At 27.7% G+C, this 22,543-nt stretch overlaps 1 protein-coding gene across 1 annotated transcript; it reads right to left on the bottom strand.

Annotated features, from left to right (window-relative positions):
- Positions 1–182: 182 nt before the first annotated feature.
- LOC100205291 (metacaspase-2) lies at positions 183–21,542 on the bottom strand. The gene is made up of 3 exons (XM_065801301.1): positions 21,339–21,542; positions 6,050–7,265; positions 183–3,044 (listed from the first exon to the last, which is right to left on the bottom strand). Exons 2-3 carry the CDS (start codon positions 7,263–7,265, stop codon positions 238–240), a joined length of 4,023 nt encoding a protein of 1,340 aa, XP_065657373.1. The 5' UTR covers positions 21,339–21,542; the 3' UTR covers positions 183–237.
- Between the last annotated feature and the right edge of the window lie 1,001 nt (positions 21,543–22,543).

Consider the following 22,543-nt stretch of genomic DNA (forward strand, 5'->3'; position numbering starts at 1 on the left):
CTTTTAACAAATCGTCACAAAATCGCCTACCCCCTTCCCTCCTAAAGCATGACGTAATTTATGGACGATTCCTAACTAGTAGTTTTATCTTTTAGTTTAGTATTTTAGGATTTTTTGTAATTATTATCATTTTACTAATTAATTTCCTAAACTCGATTTACAGATAAAGAATAAACAGCGAGTTTTTAGTTAATTTTCACTTTTTCATGAGAATGCTAAAAAAGTTTACTACTTGTGTTATTTTGTTTTATATTTGTTATTTCTAATACTTAATGACTCTACGTTTGCGTCAATTTTTGCTTGATTTTTGCTTACAAAAGAAATCGGAATTTCTGTCACAGAAATTTTATCTTTACGAATTCTTTGTGAAAACGTATTTATTGATAGCGGCTTTCTAATTTTTGGTTGTTTTTTAATAGAGAAGCTATCTAGATCGTCTTTTGATCGTAAACTACCTGGGTTGAACGCATTCCAAGCTCTTGATTTCCAGGAGTCTTTCATTCCTTTCCACTCTTCGTTGCTTATAAAGTTCTCGTAGATGTCATCTTCGCTCTTGTTTAAAGGAGACTTGCTTTGAAAATCAAGCCCTCCTGTTTTATTTATATTTTTTCGACGGAATATATCTTCATCAGAGCTAAATAGTGATTCTTTTCTTTTTTGAGTAGGTGAAAACAGCTGTTTAAGTCTTAAGCTAAGTTTGCGCGGAGTAGAGGGTTTAGATGTTGCCAAACCGTTTTCGTTAGTTAATGGATCAGTGTTAGCTGAGTTCATTTTAATTTCAAATAAATCATCTGTAATTAGAGTTTTTAGGCTTTCTGTTTTTGTCGTTGGAGTTGCCGGTCTTGTTGACCTTGTTGACGTGTCAACCTCTAAATATTTAGGAATAGTAACTTTGCCAATATTGACAGTAGTATAGTTTTCATTGGTCCATTTTGTATCCGGCGAAATTTGATGTAACCAGGTGTTATTGCATGATGGGTATTGTTGCTCAATATTATTAGCTATACTTTTAGCGTTGTTTTCATAAACACTTAAGTTGTTATTTATTTCGTAAAGTTTTTGACTAACTGAGTCTTTGTTATTGTATAGTATTTTTAAAGTTTTATTATTTTTATCTAATTTATCCGAATCGCTGGTTTTGAATTTATTCGGCAAGGTATAACTTTTATTTATTTTTAATGACTCATTGGTTTCAAGTTGTTTTTGTAAAATGTTACTTGTTTCAAGTTTCTCTTGTTCGTTACTTTCATACCTATTTTTTGAAGTTTTATCTAGTTTTACTGGCTCATTGTTTTCAAAGTGTTTTATTAAAGAATTGCTTCTAACGAGTTTTGGAGACTTAGTGCTATCATGCTGTTTTTTAAATGCTTTATTTGTAATAAATTTCTTTGACTCAACTTCGAACGGATTGTTTTTTTGCTCTAAATCGTTTGAACTTAAACTTTTTATAACGCCATTAGAAAAAGGATGTACAAATTTAGATTCATCTTTTGTTAAATATGTATTTTCATTTATTATTCTTGACTTAGTGTTATTGACATATTTTGTATCGAGTGAGTTAAATTGAGAACCTAGCGTTTTTGTGTTTTTATACTCATATTTTTGATGGTTGTTGTTTGGCCAATCATTTTCACGCAACAATATTTGCTTCGTTTCCATAACAGTTTTAGTAGTATCATTTTTGGCATCCAGTTTGTTAATCTCATAATTTTCCAATAACGGTAATTGTCTTGAATCTGAAACAGTTTTAGAGATATAACTTTCCGTGTTACCTCCGTTAATCTCATTGCTTTTTATATTTTTTTCCGAACGATTTGTTTCTCCTGAACTAATCTGAAGTCCAACGAGTAATTCAGAATCTGTCAAGCTAAACATTCGCGGACTATTAGGTTGATAATGTCTAGAATGTCCAATTTCGTCATTCATAGTATCCAATTTTATAAAATTATTTTCGTCATCTAATAAACTTGAGTGCTGTGGAGTAGATTGATTTTCCGAAAGAAAACGCCTTGTCTCATCAAGCCGATCCCAACCATTTTTATCTAATAAATGAAAGTTTAACATTTCAACAACGGCGCCTTTGTTAATTGGCCGCAAGTCAACTTTTTTTACTGGCTTGTTAGTTTGTGATTCATTTAAAGAATATACATGGTTTGAAAAATGTTCTTGTTTAGGAGAAGTTATGACGCTGTGGATTGGACTAATTGATTTGTTGGAGGGAGAAAAGTTATTCATTTTTAAAACCAAAGTAGGAGATTGAACTCGACTTGTTGAAGACTTTTTATCATGGGTAATAACAAAACTTTCAAAAGAATTATTTGCATTTTTCATTTTTATGAGCTGATCATCAGGTTTGCTTTTTAAGTTTTCAGAATAACCGGAAACTTCGGAGTTAACAGAAACTATATTCCGAGCTTCTATTATATTTTGTGTGTGGTCAATAAAATCGACATTAGCCAGTAATTTATGAGGAGTGTAAACTTCTTGCGGTTTTTTAGACGTGGCTTCAATAGTTCTCAACAAAACCGCTGCCTTTATTTCGTTTATGAGTGTTTCGCGCTTTTTTAATTCTTCTTTATCCTCTGTGCTAAAGCGAAGAGTCTGGTAAGGAGTTGGAATTTTTTTCTTTTCATTTAAATTCTGCTCCATTGCAGAGTTAATAAAATTGGGCGGATTTGAAAAATGGATTGAATCTTCTTTTAAATGTTCTAAATTTTCGGTCACTTTACTATTTGAATAAGTATGTATCTTATCGTTAAAAGCCTCAATAGAGGTGGCATGTTTGTTCGAGAACAGTTGCTGGTTTACTACTGGTTTTTTTTCATGTACTTTGCCATTAATTGAGCTCATTCTTTCTTTAAGTATATTTTCAAGTTTGAAATGAATGCTTTTTTTACCATCTTCATCCTCATTTACCTCTTGGAACAAAAAGTCATTATTTATTTTAGATTCAATGATGAAATTGGCCTGGTTATCATTGCTTCGCAAGTTAACATTACCAATTGAAGTCGGTATAACTAATTGATGATAACCATTTGGTTCTCCTGAAATAATTCAAAATTATGTTTATTAATTAAACCTAAATATTAAAATACTCCCTCCCCCTTTATTTCAGGAAGAACATTGATTATTTGCAAAAATAAAATTTAATCATGAATACGATTTTAACTAATTAATAAAATTGTAAAAACTTATATATAACTATTATAATGTTACATTAAAAATATAAAATTAATTATATTAAGATAATAGTAAATAGTAAAACTTAATTTGAAAAACTAACGTTAAACATTTTGTTATTCTTTTGGTTTTAAATATATTAATAAAATTCAGGTGATCGCAACTACTGCACAACAAATGTAAAAGGGTTGTACCAAAATATGCTTAAACTCAAAAAAGAATTTATATATTCAACAAATTTTTTGAACTAATTTATTAAGGTTTAGGTAAAATAAACTTTATGAAAGTTTTTTCATATTTATTTAAAGAATGGAATTTGAAAAAAAAATTGAAAAATTCCGAAAGGCTAAAGTATAAACTTTAAGGAGTTTTTCAGTTATTCTTTTTGATCTAATCGCCATGTCATATCGAGCTGCTTTACAATTTTTCTTGTTTTTTCAAATTTTCAGGTTTACAGTGCCACATTGAGTTCAACTCTGAGCCATCAGTGAGATACGTAGATGAGAAGAGTCTAAAAGTGCATCAGGAGTTTCTCGGATCTTACAGCATAAAAAACTAATTTTCCAATAGCTTGTCAACATTTATCAAAGAGGATAACAGATATATTATATGGGTATAAGATATCTGTTAGCAAATAACTGTCAATAAATTATTGATATGGAACAAAAACATGGATCAGTTTTTAAATCCTATTAAAATGATAAAATCAAATTCATTGACTGAACCTAATAAACATTGTCAATGGGTTTAATTGAGGAAACGAAGTTTAAAAGCAAAACTTATACAACTTTCAAAAGTAAATGTTTAATTTTTGCTAATGTTGCTGTAATCAGCATTGATAATGGTTTAGTAAACACAATTAATAGTATGAATTTTCACATAAGTTTTTTACAAACCAGTATTTGTGCATATTTTCTACAAGTTACAGCTTGAGACTTCTAGTTAGTATTGAGTTCTCACCTTCTTTGTTGTTGTTGTTTGTGTATTTCTATGTGCTCGCGTTTTGTTAAATGTATGTATGTATTCTGCTTTCGGAGCTGAACCACCCTTTACCAGTGGTTTGGCGTTATAATCACCGGAAATGTAAACGCAGCTATGTTTGGTGTAACGTGGTTACACACAACGAAACCATCGTATGGCTCTTTAACTTCTTCTACACAACCTGTTTGTCAATCTTTAAGTAATTGTTTTACTAATTAAAAGTTCAATATCCTCATAAATAAAACAATTATGTTTGTCGCCACCTTTTTCATTGGAATGTTCATTAAACATAGTGCACGGTGGTCACGAGCATAAGCTTATAATGTAAAAGCATGCGTAACCACCCAAGACATTTCAACTATTGCAATGTAAATCAAAAAAAGTGTTGCCTACAATAATGAGTAAAGTACAATAAAACCTTGCTTTATTTTTTTGGTATTTTATTGGTCAGTCTTGCAATTATTTTAAGATCGAAGCTCCGAGATTTTAAGCATAAGAAAAGGTCAATGCTACTTTATGCTAAAATCAATAAAGAAGCATTTTAAAACTAAAAAAAAAAAAAAATTAACCATTACTTAAAAAGTAGGTCGTGCGACATCTCAAGGCAAATATGTGGTCTCCTAGCAACAGAGATGTCAGTAATCCAAATACAAAATGTCGCTGAAATAGTTAAAACTCCTAATTAAGATGAATTAACCAATATAATTTTTTAAACATATAAAGGTATTAACTGATGTAAACAACATTTTAACCACGTCTTTTAACTCTCTGGATACTCTCTATCAAATTAAAGTTATTATTAAAAAAATAACGTAAAAAATGGTAAATATGTAATATAAAGTAAATATGTAATAAAAGATAATGTTACCTAAAAAGAAGCATACATTTTTTTTTCAAATGCTAAACTTAATTTACTAATTTAATTCCTTCAATTATAATTTTTTCTTTAGAAAAACTGATCTGAATAATTGTTTGGAAAAATATATATTTGACTTTACATTGTTACATCAAAAAAATAAAAAAGATTTGTACTTATTAAAAAACATTTTTTGCTTGTTTTAGATTTTCTTTTTAGATTAGAAACTGTCGTTTTAGATTAGAAACTATTGTTTTAGATTCGAAACTATCGTTTTAGATTTGAAACTATTGTTTTAGATTAGAAGTTATCGTTTTAGATTAGAGACTATCGTTTTAGATTTGAAACTATCGTTTTAGATTAAAAACTATGGCATAACTAGAAACTAATACTTTTTTTGTTTTCCTTATTGCTTTCGATGAATTAAAGTTGGTAAAAATGCTTTGCCAAGACTTTGAAATAAAGCTTAGAATACAAATGAAAATAATAATAAATCTGCTGTTACAAATAAAAAGAAATACCCTATAGTCAAGTCAAAACAGTTATATTTAAGAGATAATAATATCATTTCTTTAATATAATATATCTATACATATATATATATATATATATATATATATATATATATATATATATATATATATATATATATATATATATATATATAAATATATACATACATATATATATATGTGTATATATATATATATATATATATATATATATATATATAAATATATATATATATATATATATATATATATATATATATATATATATATATATATATATATATATACATAATCAATAAAAGCTAATATTATTAGCTTTTATTTTATATAAAAGCTTGAGGTGATAAACACATTTTATAAAAGTGTGTTTTAATCATTCTTACAATAAAATAACCACATAAAGAGTCATGTTGCCCCATTTAACTGCATCACTTACCTAGCAACTACTGCCTAGTAACAGATTATTTATCAATACTATAATTACATCTTTAGTTTAGTTCGTAAGTATAAAATAGTTTACCTTTAGAGGAATTGCGAGAAGTTTCCCTTGGCGTCGATGTTACTTTCATAATCAAACCTCTACTATCTACTAAGTTTGACTCCTCGAGTGTTTCTTTCGGTAAATCGTATTCTATTGAATCTTGCGCATACTTTATTTCCCCTTCAAGGTTAGTAACATTATTCTCTACATCTTTATTTTTCTTTATGGCATCGCTTTTTATTTTATAAATAGAAAGCCTCTTTTCGAAATATAAATTATTCATGTTATTCTGAATTAGTTTCTTTTGCGTTTCAAACGCACTATTCATTGCTTCACTTTGATTTGATTGAGGCGATTTTACCGAATATAATTTATCTTTTCGTTGTTTAATACTATTAAAACGTTTCTTTAAACGATTCAATTTCAATAGTTCACTGTTTTTTTCGTCGTCTTGCGAATGTTTGATAGGTAATGTATTTTTTAAGCCAGTGTTATTTATGTATTCATCTAGGCTATAGTTGTTAGGTGAAGTTTTTGTTTTATCAAAAGAATTGCGTTCAATTTGAATACTTGTGTTTTTTTCGTCAGCAAATTGTTTATATTCTTGACCAACTGGGGACTGTGAAGATTTTAAAAAATTTTTAATGGAATATTTTTGAATGTTCTTTATGTTTATTTTTGAGGACAGAGGGGAATTAGTAGTTATTATTTCAAAATCATTATTTTTAGAAAATGTGTTGTCAAGGCTGCTATAACTAGTTAGTGACTGGATCCCAATTTCTTCTATGTTTTGATCTTTTTTCCGAAATGTTCTTTTTCGTTCAAGTTTATCATCTAAGTTTAAATGGCTTGACGAGCGTAAATCAATGTCACTTATTTTGCAATTCAAAACCTTGCTACGCGTTTTAATGCCTATCACATGGTCGTTTACTTTAGTAAAATTTTTAAAATCACATATTGAGGGAACTTTTTTTACTTCAAGTATATTTAAATGGCTACCCTCTTTTCTTTCCTGATCTAATTCGTTGGGAATAATTGGAGGCTTGTTATGATTATTTTCAAAAACAACTGACTCCAAAACATCGCGCTGATTTTCCGAATGTGCGCATTTGAAAAGGTCATTTAAGCTAGTAGCATCGATATTTATAAGTTTACTCGATTGCTCAAGATTAAAATTCTTGTTTGAACGATTGCTTTGATTCAACGAGTTAGTGTTCAAAAAATTAGGATTGTAAACGAAATTCTTGTCTGCCATCTTAAAAAAATGACTTTATAAAATAATATATAAATAACCACAACTTTAGTAAAATATCAAATTTATAACAACAAAGATACTTTAGTGAAATAATTCAATTAACAAATAAAAGTTGTAAATACAAAATGAATAATACTTTAATATTAGATTTAAAAAGAAATAGATAACTTAAAATATAGAAGTTATTGTTTAATAAAAAAAAAAAAAACAATTAAAAAAATCAACGCTTCTTAAGATGACAATTTGATTTAGAAAATAAGTTATAAATATATTCACATTACTTATTGGGGCCTATTTATTATAAATAGATAAATAAAAATTATATAATATATTCATATATTAGATAGATAAAAATTATAAAGATATTCACATTAATTATTGGAGCTTATTTATTATAAATAGGCAGTAAAAATATTCAAAAGTAAAATGAAATATATTTTTTCTGTTAAAAAATGCAATAAAGAAACACAAACAGCATAAGTGAACACTTTTTAAAATAACGCATTAAGTTTAATAGGCAATAAATAGGAAAAAAATACATCAGCAATTGCCATGAAAAAGCTAATGGTAAACTCAATCGTACAACCATAGGCCATGGTTCGTACAATGGGACAACCATAAAACGTTGCATATGCGTCGCATAGCATCGTTGTACTCAAAAAATCTTTTAAATAAATAATTGTCTTTATCAATCCCTTTCTTCCTTTGAAATCCCATATAACGTTAATGTAAAATTAGGGAGAATAAAAAAAAGGCCACTGCTTTTGCTCGGCGTTTTTGGAGTAATTGCTCAGCTTTAGAGCTAAATCGCTCAATTTTTTATTCCCGTAAAGCTGAGCAACTTACTCCAAATACGCTGAGTAATTGCTCACTTTTACATGAATAAAATTTGAGCAGACGCTCAAATTTTTATTCTCGTAAAGTTGAGAAATTAAACCAGAAATGCGGAGTAAAAGCGATTGCTTGTTTTTATTCACCAGGCCTAATATACAACAATCCTTTGACTTGGAAATTTTTTTTTTTTTTATAGGTGCTCCAAGAATACCTAACGGAAACACCGTGAAAGAGCATTTAAATGTATTACTGTTCTAATAAACTTAAAGCAAATCAAATTTTATATATTTACAGGCGCGGATCCAGCTTTTTTTTATGTTTGAGATAGCTAACTTCCTAAAATGGAACAAACTCCAAAAATTTATTTGTTTATACTTATATCAAATAAAGATGCATTACAAAAAATTGCAATGATTAGAGTCTGGGAACAAAAAAGCTCTACAACTTCGGCCACAACTGCCTGAAACAAGAGAGCAACAAGTTCGTAAAATATTTTTTGAACTATTCTTAAATAAATTTATATTCATAAATAAATTCTAAATTTCATACAATAATCTCTTATTATTCTATAATTATGGCTACACAAAGTTTGAACCCCCCTCAATTTGAGGGGTTTACAAATTTTATAAGGTCATATTTTTTGAACGTTAAGAGATTATTGTATGAAATTTTAATTTTAGGGCTTTTTCGTTCCGAGACTCCAATCATCGCAATTTTTTTCAAACCATTCTTATTTAACAAAAATATAAACATATAAATTTTTGAAGTTTGTTCCATGTTAGGAAGTTAGCTATCTTAAACATCAAAAAAAGCTGAATCCGCGCCTGTAGAAAAATTTATATTTTAAAATTTATAAATTTATACTTTTTTATTTATAAATTTATATTTTTTTATTTATAAATTTATATATATATATATATATATATATATATATATATATATATATATATATATATATATATATATATATATATATATATATATATATATAAAATATATATTTGCGCTTGATATTCCGCAAGCAAGGACATGTTTTAAGAGAAAAAACTGTGAAATAAATCAAGATAACACCACGTTCAATCGAGGACATTGTTGATAATCTGAAGTGTGATATGGATGCATTTGAAGATAATTTTATAAAGAATATTGATGAAATATGCTTGCATCAGAAAGATTTAATTATACTAAATATGAATCTAATATCAGAAAACTTAATTCGAACTCTTCGAGAACGGCTATTTGCTGAAATAGTTGATACATTTTGTACCGAGGAGTTTAACGAGATAAATGTAACACTAGATCCAGTAAATTCAGTCAAAAAAAACCTTCGTAAAAAGTATAAAATTAATTTTTGGATATTTATATATTCTCAATAATACTATTTGCAAAACAATTTCACAAAGAGATTGTTAAAGTTATCATCTCAACAAAAAATCTTTAATATTATCATTAAAAGAGTTGATTCATATTTTAAAGGAAATAAATAAAGAAAATAAAGAAAAGAAGAATTTAAGGAAATAAAAGAGGAACTCAGATTATTAAAAGAAAAAATAGTTTTTCAAAATAAGCCTATTGAAAAATTAAATATAACAAACAAAAGTTTGGAATCGGGCTCCGTTATCTTACAGCTGAGTCAAATGCCAAAACTAAAACGCAATAGTTTTGCGCATAGTGAAAAAAATAGATTCATTCTAGATGTTATAAATAATATAGTTAAACAAACCTAGGATAAAATATTTTCACACGATAAAAATCAATCACAACTATTAAAAACGTATGCGAATGTCGAAGTTCAAACAAAATCGACCGCAAATACCAATGAAAAAACAAAAACTTTAAATTCGGATATTATTCTACGATCGCCAAACATACATTAAAAACCCGTGCGTGCTGTCACACGCCACCAAAATTTATCTTTTGAAAAAAAGTACCGCGTGGTCAAGCCTATTTTTGGAACTAAAATTCCGGATTATAAAAGCATTACAGGTGAAAAAATTATACATAAATTTGATGTCTTTGTGGGAGGCATATGCAATAAAGTTAATGAAGAAGATCTTAAAAATTATATGGTTCGAGAAAAAACATTACGCCATTGTTAGTTGTCGCAAATAAAGTAAACGAGTATAATAGATCATTTCGAGTTACAGTAAACAGTTCGGAAATAACAAAAAATTTTAACCCTGAGTTATGGCACAGTAATATAATCGTAAAACCTTTAAGGGCAAAACGCCTTTTCAAAAACAGTGAACAAAATCCGGAATCCAAAGGGAGCCAGGATAAAATATTTTATCAAAAATGGATCCAAGCAGCATAAGAGAAAAAAAAAAACCTTCAACAACTTTCGATATATGTACTTTCGACTGTCAGGGTCTTAAGTCAAATATTGACTTTGCAAAGTCACTTATGATATAACATTTTTATGTGAATATTGGATATTTAAACTTGAATACTCCATAATAAAAAATATATCTAACAATACACACTCCAATTATTTCCATCAATCTAATAAACATGAAAAAGGTCTACCATTTGGTGGGAATGCGTTCTTTATAAGAAAAAATCAATTCTGAAATATTAGAGTAATATACGAAGATGATCATACTTTAGCAATAAATTTCGAAAAAAATAAACTTAATATTATAGTTACTGGAGTACACCTCTCCTCATCGCAAAACAGCCTCTCCTCATCCTCTTTTAATCCTCTCCTTATTCTCACCTCATCCTCTCCTTATCGCGAAACAGCTTCTTGTCACTTGAAGAATATAAAAATCAACTAGATATTGTTAAGGGTTTAATTAATAGTTACAAAGGTAACGGCAATATCGATACCAGACACTAACAAATTCGTCATATATTGATCACATTGCTGTATCAAAATATACAAGTTTTCTAGGTCTTAAATGCACTGTTCATCCTGAGTGCTCAAATAATTTGAGTGATCACTATCAATATCAGTTGAAGTTAGAGGTAAGCAAACAAAATACAATACCGTTGAAATGGCAGCTGATACTAATATTCCTAGCTACGCTTGGAACAATTCTAACTTTATAAATTCATATTAATGATAATCTAACCAATTACTTTAGCAATTTTAATTTTACTGATGATTATAAATATGACCTCGTTCAAACCTATAAAATAATTACTGGCAGCGCTCAAATAGCTTTTAAGGAAACTCTAAACAATAAAAAACAATGTTTGCATTCAAAATCTTGGTGGACACCTGAATTAACTCGCTCTAAAACAATTCTTTCGACACATTTAAAAAAATGGAGAGATTCTGGATTTTTAAAAGATTTACACTCTGTAACTTTCAATCGTTACCTAATGGCTCGTAAAAACTTTTGCATAGCCGTCAAGTTGGCTAAAAATAATAAATTTTTTGCACAGTTTATTAAAATTGAAAAGTTAAAAATTACTAAGCTAAATAACTTTTGGAATGCATTCAGATGCCTAATTAAAGACTTAAATTCTAGGCTATTTACCATAAAAAATAAAAAAGACCAATCCATTACTTCAGAATTCGCAAACCACTTCAAAAAAGAACTGAATACTCCAAAATAACACATCGTAGTAAAAATCGAAAAATTCCCTCGTGTACAAAACATGACGATGTAAAAATAACGGAAGAAAACATAATTAGGGCTATTTCGAAACTAAAATTAAAAAAGTAGCCTGACTCTTTCGGTATCTCAGCAAAACTTTTAAAATACAAAATGGCTCATCAAATCTTTTAATTACTCTATTAAGTATGGATGGACACCAATACTAATGTCGATGTCAATTATTGTACCCCTTGTTGTACCCATTATTGTACCCCCTCTTACAAAAAATCTTTAGATAGCCCAAGTAATTATCGCAGTATCAGTATTATACCAATCTTTACAAAAGTTCTAGAATACCTAATTTTAATTATTTGTCCGGATATTAGAGGTACTCACCCTCTACAATTTGGATTCAATACTAACTGTTCAACGTTACATGCAGAATTTCTAATAAGCGAAACATTTAAACATTACAACAGCAACAATTCCCCTGTGTACTTATGCTCTTTAGACGCAGAAAAAGTTTTTGATAGCTTTAACTGGGGTATCCTATTTGATAAATTATATTTTGGTAAAAAATTATCTCTGTTTTGGTAAAAAATCACTCTGTATAGTTAACACTATCTCTTCGTTATATAACAACAGAAGCGCAACAGTCTTATATCAAGGTTGTAAATCAAACTCTTTTCTTCTTAGACAAGCTAAGTAAGTATTAAAAATCAAGATATTGTCGGCACATCTATATACAGTAACTTTACTGGTGTGGTAGCATATGCGGATGATATCATATTTTAAGCTCAACCCTCTCTGGTCACAAAAAGGTTATAAAAACATGCATCATTTACTGTAATATTAATTGTATTAAACTAAATGCTGAAAAAACTAGGTTCTTGATTTTAGGTAAAGCACAAATACAAACCAATACGATAACGATTTCTGGTAATCTTCAAAATAAACTAAGACATTTGGGATTCACATGGGATACTGAACATTCACTTTTTGTTTCACTCAGTCATACAAATGTTGATAAAAAAATCTCAAACTTTAGAGCTGATGTTCAAGCTCCGGTTTGCCCACCCAAATTCTATTTCCTATATATATATATATAAATCATTGGCAGTCTCTACTTTAACTTATGGTATGGAGCTATGTGGAAATAATTCTGCTTTGATGAAAAAGCTAGATATAATTGGAAGGAATGCGCTATAGTCGTTTTTGAATGTTTTAAAACACTGTAGGAACTATGCGGGTTCTCTATTTGGAATCCAGGAAATTTCAGAAAGTATTAGACAAAATAAATTAAACTTGTTCCTTCGTCTTCTGAATAATAGATCAACTGCAGACATTATCTGTTCTCAGCTAGAACGCCCTTTGTTTCAACATTCATTTGTTAATGATGTCTAAGAACTATGCCGTTTTCAGTTGTTAGATTTTAAGAATTTGATTCAAAATAAAAAGAAGGTAAAAGTTGCACCTTCCAAAAGTGAAATTCCCTCCGATGTTGATCAAACATTGAGATATGCGATAGAGTGCTGAAATACAAAAGAGCAAAGAGGAATTTTCAAAGATATTCTTGAAGAAAAAATTCTGAAGTAAAAATCACCGGAAATAACTTTCTTATTTTACTTTTTACCGTGTCAATTACATAGGGTGTTAAATAAAATTAAATAATAATAATAATTTAAATTGAATAAATTATATTTATAACTTTTTTCAACTTTAATGAAATAAAATAAATCTAAAAATTTACGATGAATTGAAAAATGCAAAGATCATTAAAATATGAAAATATTTAAAAAGCAGACTGTGAGAACTTTTTTAAATAAAATAAACTCAATAATATATGATTATGATTTGAAAGAAATATAAAAGGATTTATTTTTTTAGATGGTTCTTTACTTTCTTTAAATTACTTTATTTTCTAAAATATGAAACAAAGGTGAGAAGTTGTATAAATTGAATACTTATATTAAATTTTTTCAAATTTCGAAAATAATAATTAGTATAAATCTTCGTAAAGTTATGATAATGAGATAAATAGGATAAAACGTAGGATAAAAAGTAAAATAAAGCGTAGAATGAGACAAAGAGTAAAACGTAAGGTTTCCTAAAATATTTCCAAAAATAAACTCTTTTTTCGCTTCTGTCACCAATATTTAATTTTTTAATAATTTAATTTAAAATAACAAAACTTCAACATATACTTTACAAAGCTCTATCATCTATTCCCAGCAGGCGTAAGGTCAAATACGTATTGTAATTCTTTTTGGTAAAAATGGGCTAATTTGGCGTACTTTTATTCGTATTATATTTTGTAAAAAAATTTCCTTAAATATTTATATTTTTATTTGATTAAAACGTATTTACAGTTAACCATACTCTAGTTAAACCAGTATTTTTTTTAAATACAAAAGGTTTTGTTATTTTTTTCATTTTTAACACTAAAATAAATTAAAATTTTGTTTTTAAGAGATATTTTATATGTAGTAGACCATTTTATCAGTAAGGTCTTAACCTAAATTACAAATATTTGTATTTGAATTTTGTATGTGGAAAATGCTGATTGCATATATTTTATTTGAATTTGTATTAAAAAAAATCAAGAATTTACGTATTTGTATTTGTATTTGATAAAAAGTATTTTACCTCAACCCTGAAAAGCTCCACGCACGGTGATTTTTCGTATATTAATTTCTGTTCAGCAAAATACAAAAACTATTAAAGTTCCATGAAACTTATTTAAGATGTTGTATACATTGCAAATTGAACTAAATCAATGAATACATTTGTATTATTTAGTCAGAAAATTTACTTTTAAGATTAGTACAGTTCGAGTGTGATTAAAGAGTTTGTGAAATGTCTCAGTAAAAACGAGATTTCAAACATCAAAAATAATAGACATTTGTCAGTGGTAAGAGTTTGTAGAGATAGATTATAATGTCTAAAATATTTTTTGAATTTACGCTGCTTTTTAAGTTAACACAAACCTTTTAAACATTATGGCTAGTTAATTGTTTAAGTTAATTTTAGTAACAAGTTCTTCAGTTAATACTACACTACTTAAGTCCTTAATACTCTAGTGTATTTTTTCTTTTGCAAAATGAAGTAATGATAAAACATAAAATTTTATCTCAAAATTTATATTTAATAAGTCAAATAGAAAACTGCGATGATATTGTTACATTTTGATGGATTGCTTAGTTTAAAAAAATATAATATATGTTATAATTCTGTGTCCCCAATATTAATAAATCAATTAAAATTTTTTTGAAGTGATTTTTCTACTACAAAGCCAATATAGGTTTTTGTTCTACAGTTTAATTTTACAAAAATAATGAATACTTCTTATGATAAAGTGGTGCTATTTGTGATTGGTTGGCTAAAATTAGACGAAAGGTTATAATTTACTGCATTTCTCGTTAATTTTTTTTTATTGTTAAAATTGTTAATAAAAACTGTTCAACAAAAAACTTCTTTTAAAGAAATGCAAATAATCGTCTTGCTCATAAATGGCGTTCTTTAAAATCGTCTAGCACGTTAATTGAGTTCTCTAAAATCTTTTAGTACAATTAACATAATTACCATTCTTAATTCATTTTTTCTGGCTTAAAATCAATTTTTCGGTTTGAAATTTTGCCGTCTTTTTTTTTATTAAATTTTGATTCACTTCTTATAGGGTTGCAAAATAACACTATTAAGTAAGAACTTTTAGGGAGAAAAAAAAGAATAGAGTTTAAGAAAAAGGAAGGACAAATCAAACGAGAATGAGTTTTGATCCTTCAAGCAGCGACCATGATAGTATTTATAGAAAATAGAAAAAGATGCAATTTTTCGACGACTGGAGAAAAGCTTTAGTTTGGTAGATGGAGCGGGTCTAACTACGTTTACAATCTATTTTTAGACCTTGTCTAGAAGAGAAAGAGCACATTTAGAATAATAATAAAAATGACAATAGTGTTCCATACAGGGACAGATGAGAAATTTGTAGAGGTAAAGAATGGAATCATGAGTCCGAAAATAACAAGCATGATAAAGAAAAGCAACTGTAACAGATGCTAATTTAGCTATTGATTGTATATATGGTTTCCATGAGAGGTCAGTAATGTTGCTCTCATGGAGAAGACCAGCATGCTAAAATTTTCTGAAAACTTTAGATATGTTTTGAGAAGAAGGAGAACATTAAAGAACAGAGACAAAGATGATGGAGAGGTGCTAAGCAGAAGCACATAAAAGAAAAATCAAAACCTGATTTCTTGACAAATAGATGAATTGTTGCGTAAGTATACCCCTAAGCCAAGTATGTGACTATTAGAGTTTTTGCAAATTAAAGGATAGTACGTATCAATACTGAGATCTGAAGTAGAAATAGCCGACTTTAAATACGTCTCACAAAGAGCAAGTAACCCAGCTAGCACACATACAATGATAAAACGTTAGAACAATGTTGTGCGTTGCGTTGGCCCAACATCGACCGCCAACATTGTTTTTATATCATTTTGGTTACAAATGTGACGTCGCCAACAACCAAAAAACAACGGTGGTTCAACGTTATATTTTAAGTCGGCATTGCGTAATGTTTTACGTTGATTCAACTTGTTGATTTACGTTGGCACAACGTTGTATTTTACGTTGGCAAAACTTTGGATTTTAAGTTGATTCAATGTTATATTTTACGTTTGCACAACTTTATCTTTACCTTTTATTGGAACTGAACTAATTTGTTTTATTTTTTATGTCAAGCATATGCATTTAAACATAAAATATATATGTTCATACGCGTGGATAGTTGTATATATGTATAAATGTATATACATATGTAATTCTGCCATTTTGATGCTGAATTAACAGTTTTTGTTTCATATGATTGTACATATTATGTTGCATCTGATTAAAGAGACATTTTTCATTTTTGCTTTGCTTGTGACTTAGTATTTCATTACATAAAAAAGAGAAAAATATATAAACATATATATTTCCACGATGAACTGAAATATCTAAATGAAAAATTCTCATAAATTATACAAATCTACATTTGTATATCCGCCTTTTCTCTATGCAAACGCAACTTTAATCCACTGTATAAAATCCAACGTTGTTCCAATGTATGTATATACATCAAATTAACGACGGGTTAATAACATTGGATCAACGTTGGCTTTAGATCGTAAAAAAATCAAATTTTTGCGATGTTTTTACATACATTGGATCAACGTTAATTTATATATATTGAATCAACGTTAGGTTATATACAATGGATCAACGTTGGATTTAGATCCTACAAACAATCAATTTTTTGCGATATTTTTACATATATTGAACCAATGTAAATGAGCCAGCTGTTTTTAGTTCCGTCGGTATTAATTTCATCATTAAACAAATGACATTGGATCAACGTTGGTTTTGCATTGGAAAAAACAGCCGATGTTTGCGATGGTTTTACATACGTTGGCCCAACGTAAGTGTGCTAGCTTGGGAAGTCTGGTGAGTTTTGCAAGAAGTAAGATTCAACTGATGAAAGGCTACTTCGAAGAACGGGAATATTTGTGAAAGATTTGAACATCGTGCCAGAGGTTCATACAGAACTCAAACATATATATAGTAACTTACACGTGAGTTAGCACCGCGCCATCTATATATAAGACAAATATATATACAAATATTTTTTAATTTAACATTTAGAGAACCGCCTTTATGCGTATATTTTTTCCCTTTAATTTCACATATTTGACCTTAAAAAAAAACACTCAATCTTTCATGACTCTGACCCTTCTTGAGCTATTAGTTGCAACGTGACCATTTGATTTTTTTTTTACATATATCTTATCTGTATATTTTGTCTATGTCTTTTATTATAATAGAATTTTCTGTAATTGTTGAAGCATTATCCAATATATTACATCAAGTTGTTAATTATTACCAATTTATTACTTTAAGTTATTAAATTATTACCAATATTTTATTTTACCGAATCTCTTTATGAATAATTCAGTTATTAAAAGAGAATCATATCTTAACTTCCTGGCAATAATATTAGATGAAAATATATAATGAAAATCTCATTCTAAATCTCATATTGAAAATAAAATTTGCAAAAATTTTTCTATTCTAAAAATTTTCTGTTCTGAGTTAAACCATTTCTTAATATCAAGTCTTTAAAAGTTATATTTTTTTCATTCATCCATAGTTATCTATCCTATTGCAATATTGCATGGGGAAGGAGCGACTATGGAACGGTTAAAAAAAATCTATGCTAGACAAAAACTGCATGCAGAATTTTTTTGGCGTTAAGAGAACTGCTCATGGAGAGCCTCTCTTCGTTGAACTTAATGCATTCAATGTTTATAAACTTAATATATACCAAGTTATCCTGTTCATTTTTAAATCAAAACATGGTTTGTCACCTAATATATTTCACTCTTACTTAACTAAAATTTCTCATAATACCCCACAAATTTTTCAAATGATAATTTTGTGGTTTCAAGATTCTATTTAAAACTCAGTTCATTCTAAATTCAATATCGTGGATCATTTCTATGGAATGAATTTTTTCGAAAAATTATTTAAAATAACATTTTCAAAACATCTCTTTAGAATAATTCAAAATAGTATGTAAATGTTCCTTATTAGGAAAAAACTTCGATTTAAAATAGTTCTTCTAAAATTAGATCATAAAATAAAATAAGTAAACTGAAAAGGTCTTCACCTATTTTTGTTTTGATTTCCTGACTTTTATTTTCTATTAAAATATGCTATTATTGCAAACTTATACTGTTTTAGTATCATATTATATAGTTTGTAATATCTTTGTGGAAATATTTTTACCTATTTTTATGTTTTAAGTTTTTTAAATTGTACTGACGGCTTTAATGTAAACGGGGCTCGGCGATAAGACAATATATGTCTTCTTCTTGCTCCGGCCATTTATTTTATATGTAAACAATTTTTCTCATTGTAAATAGTATTATACGGCAAAAAATAATTAAATAAAATAAAATAAAAATTTTAAGTTGTTATTAAATTTAAGTCTCATCAACTCTTGATCTTCTATTTCCAATGTGGAGAGGAAGGTTTAAAATTGAGTTTTTATATGATAAATATGTAAAATATGTTGGACTTAATCACAACAACATGTTTCTTTATATGTGAATTCCTTAATGGGGCCCCATATTTAAGATGAGTTCTAAATGATAATGTTAAAAGTAATCTTATATTTCATCTTAATATTTAATTTTCATCTTAATATTTAAAAAGTGTTTGACTTGGCTTAATGTAAAACTTTCAAAGTTATTTTTTCTCTCGCTTTCATTAAAAATATTTAAGAATTTCTGATGAAAAGTTTTAAGAATTGGTGAGCTGATTTTTGCTTTAGTATGCAGCTTATCCCTAATTCTTTGCAACTTTGTTATAAACACTATTTTATAGATTTTATACTTTTTCTTATTTTGTTACTCGATTTTTTATATAAAAAAAAAATTTTTTGAAGTATAATTTTATTTTTTAGATTGAATAGCATTAATGCTTCATTTTTAGAAATTGTGATTATTAATGTGGCGCAACATTAAGTACACACAAATGTAGCAAATATTATGAAACTATAGCATTAAACATAATGTGAAACAAAAGTTTCAAGATTATGTTTAAACAACAAAATGTCAAGTAAAATGCTTCATAAAAATCTAATAGTTTTACGTTTATTCTAATAAGTTTTTATTTCTGCTTTCATTGTTCAGAAAGTGAAGAAAAATTTCCCTCCACACATATTCAGCATCACTAATGACTAGATTTACTAAATTTTATAAAATAAAATAATTTCTGTATATGAAAAAATATTACAAAAAATAAGGTTAATTTTAATTACATTTAAAATGCTCTTTTGCAAGGAGCAAATGCTTATCACATATGTTCATTAATAAATAATTTAATTGTATAATGATATTGTGCACCTTTTTAACATTGTTTAAGATGCTTTAAATCACACTGTTGCAACATTTTATAAAGTGATCTATTCACAGTATTAAATCATTCTATCACAGCGTTTTGTATACTTTATTTAAAATTTGCAGTGAAGTAAATCAAACATACAATTATAAAACGTATCTTAAAAGCATGAAATGGGGATGAAATGGAGTTTTGGTCCATAATAATTTATGTAAATTTTTGAATAAATATAAGTGTAATATACCTACACTAGGTTAATTGTAAATTTGCATTGTAATATAGATTACAAATTTACTTCACAAAGTTATAAAAAATCCTTAGCCATTATTAGTCTAAGTAACTATGGTTTGATGTCATGTTAATGGTTTCAAATTTAGATGTTACTTACAAAAACAAATGTAGTTGTAACATAATAACCATGCTGTATATATGTTTTGACCATATTGTGTACAGTCTGTAACCGTGTTGTATAAGTATATATGCAATAAATTATTATTTTGAAAATGAATTGCAAAAAAACACCATTGTCGAATGGTTTCGAATCAAACTACTGTACATAACAGTATTTTGTTGCGTAGATTTATTTTGAAATTTAAATCTATTTTTTAAACTTAATTATAAAAATTAAAACTGTCAGACCAAATAATTATGTGCCCAAATAATTGTGTACCTAAATAATCATATCCCTAAATAATTATGTGCCTAATACATTTTTAATGTTCTTAAACAAATGAAAAATACGCCAACTTTTTAACCAAAAAATTGCAGCCAATTCTGTTTGAAAAAAACGACAAATAATCAAGAAAACGGGGGCTAAAAGGAAAATATACATGGGATTCAAATAGAATTGCCCAATGAAAACCTATAACAATAACAATGGTACGGTATAGTAATGGCTAATCGTTGTTCTGCTAGCTCTTGTCCTGCAATGGCTAGCCGCTCTTATACCATCACTGGCTAGCCACGGCTGGTCCACTAAAAATCCTTAGAGCGAAACGGAGCTTAGAGCAAAACGGAGCTTACACTAAAAATCCTTAGAGCGAAACGGAGCTAAAAATCCTTAGAGCGAAACGGAACTACGTCGACAGCCGCAGTTGGTTGAGGATAATAGCCTACACAGGACCAGTGTGGGATCATAATATACTTTTTGTCCGCATATTAATGACGCGTTTTTTTTATTTTTTTAAAATCAGCTATTCTGGTTTATTGGGCTTTGGCCCCCACTTTTTTTCAAGCTTTTTAACTTTAATATAAAATAAATTTTTATAAAAATACCATAAAACATAGAACTTTCTATTGTATAGATTAAAATATGTAAAATACATATTGCTATATTAAAAACACATACAACTAACACCTAATATAATATATTGATGTTCAAAAATACGTTAAATTTAATTAAATTTGTGTTTTTTAAAGAGGCGGATTTGCCCAAAACGCTTTTTCTTTTTAACATTTTGTTGAGACATTATTTAGAAAGGCAACCTCAACAACAACAAAAAAAAACATTTTTGTTATAGAAATGTCTTACAGGTTTACTTAATTCTTTTTAATCCCATAAGTTAAATAGCTATCTGGTTATTTGACAATAACCAGATAGTCATAAGGTAATCAGATTTTGCTACTACAGAGTGTATATGTATTTATATAATTATATATATTTATATATTTATATACAGAGTGTATATGTATTTATATGTATTTATATATTTATAATTATATATATATAATTATAAATATTACTGTCAAAACTCACTTAATACTTTGTGTAACTGTGTCAGAAAATAAATGAACAGAAAAATCTTCTATCGCCATATTGCAGAGTTGTACATGTAAGCAGAGTTTAAAAAAAAAAAATTTAAGTTTTAAAAACTTTACTTAATATAAATCGGACATACTTTACAAACGCATGCTGTACGTTCATGTCGCTAGCATCTATTTCAGACATTTCATTATTTATAGTAGCTTATAGAGTTTGTATGACATCATGTTAATTATTTACGCTGAATTTAACTTTATTAATAATAAATAAAAAGTTGAAATCTCGGCATAAAATGTTGCAAACATAGACAAATCATGGAAACACTTTCTTAGGAAATGGGTTTTTTAAAATAAGACAGTTACACACTAGATAAAAAATTAAAGGTTAAAAATACAGTATATATATATATTATAATGTGTAATTTAAGAGACTCACAAATTAACTAGTCAATATGTCTCAACCAGGAGATTTCATACTTGGTATGAGACTGCTTCCTGAAAGCGGCCAAGTTTTTGCTATGATGCACATATATGCTTTTTTTAAAAAAAAAAAAGTATGAAAGTAAAAAATTATTGTATATAAATATTGTAAAACCTATTGAAAAATAATGATTGATAAACTTTTTCTTTTTCTCATTTTTAGCTTAATCGCTAAGCCGCGCTTATATTTATACTTTTCTTGTTGTTAACTTTAAATCTTGTGGTTAGCTAAATCTAAGACAGCTTGGTTATAAAGTTTAGCAATATCTCTCAAACTCAATCATATTTATATTAGTGGTATTTGCATTAGTAATTGCTGTAACTATTATGAGCCATGAAGGTTGGCATTTACGCACTATGACAGCTAATATGGCTGATTGCAGCTCATTCAGAAATCAAAACCCGCTTTATTGTTGTTAACATATTATGCGTTTGTCTTGATATTTGGCAAGCCATTTCGTAAATTGTCTAACCTGTTAATCTATTTAAAAGATCTTGTTAAAAAGCTTGTTTTGACTTAGATCTTGTTAAAAAACTTGATTTTGACATGGAATCTCTTGTTTGTTAAAATCTCTAATACGTTTAAAAACTTTAAAAAGTTAAATCATGAGTTCGTTATGGCTTCTTTGTGTCAAAGTGATTGGGCCGACGTTGTTTAAACGGCCCTCATAGTTAATTTTTTAAACGGCCCTCATAGTTAACCTTTTTTTTATAAAAGGT

The sequence above is a fragment of the Hydra vulgaris genome, chromosome 07 (assembly GCF_038396675.1).
Source record: "Hydra vulgaris chromosome 07, alternate assembly HydraT2T_AEP".
Lineage (NCBI taxonomy): Eukaryota > Metazoa > Cnidaria > Hydrozoa > Anthoathecata > Hydridae > Hydra > Hydra vulgaris.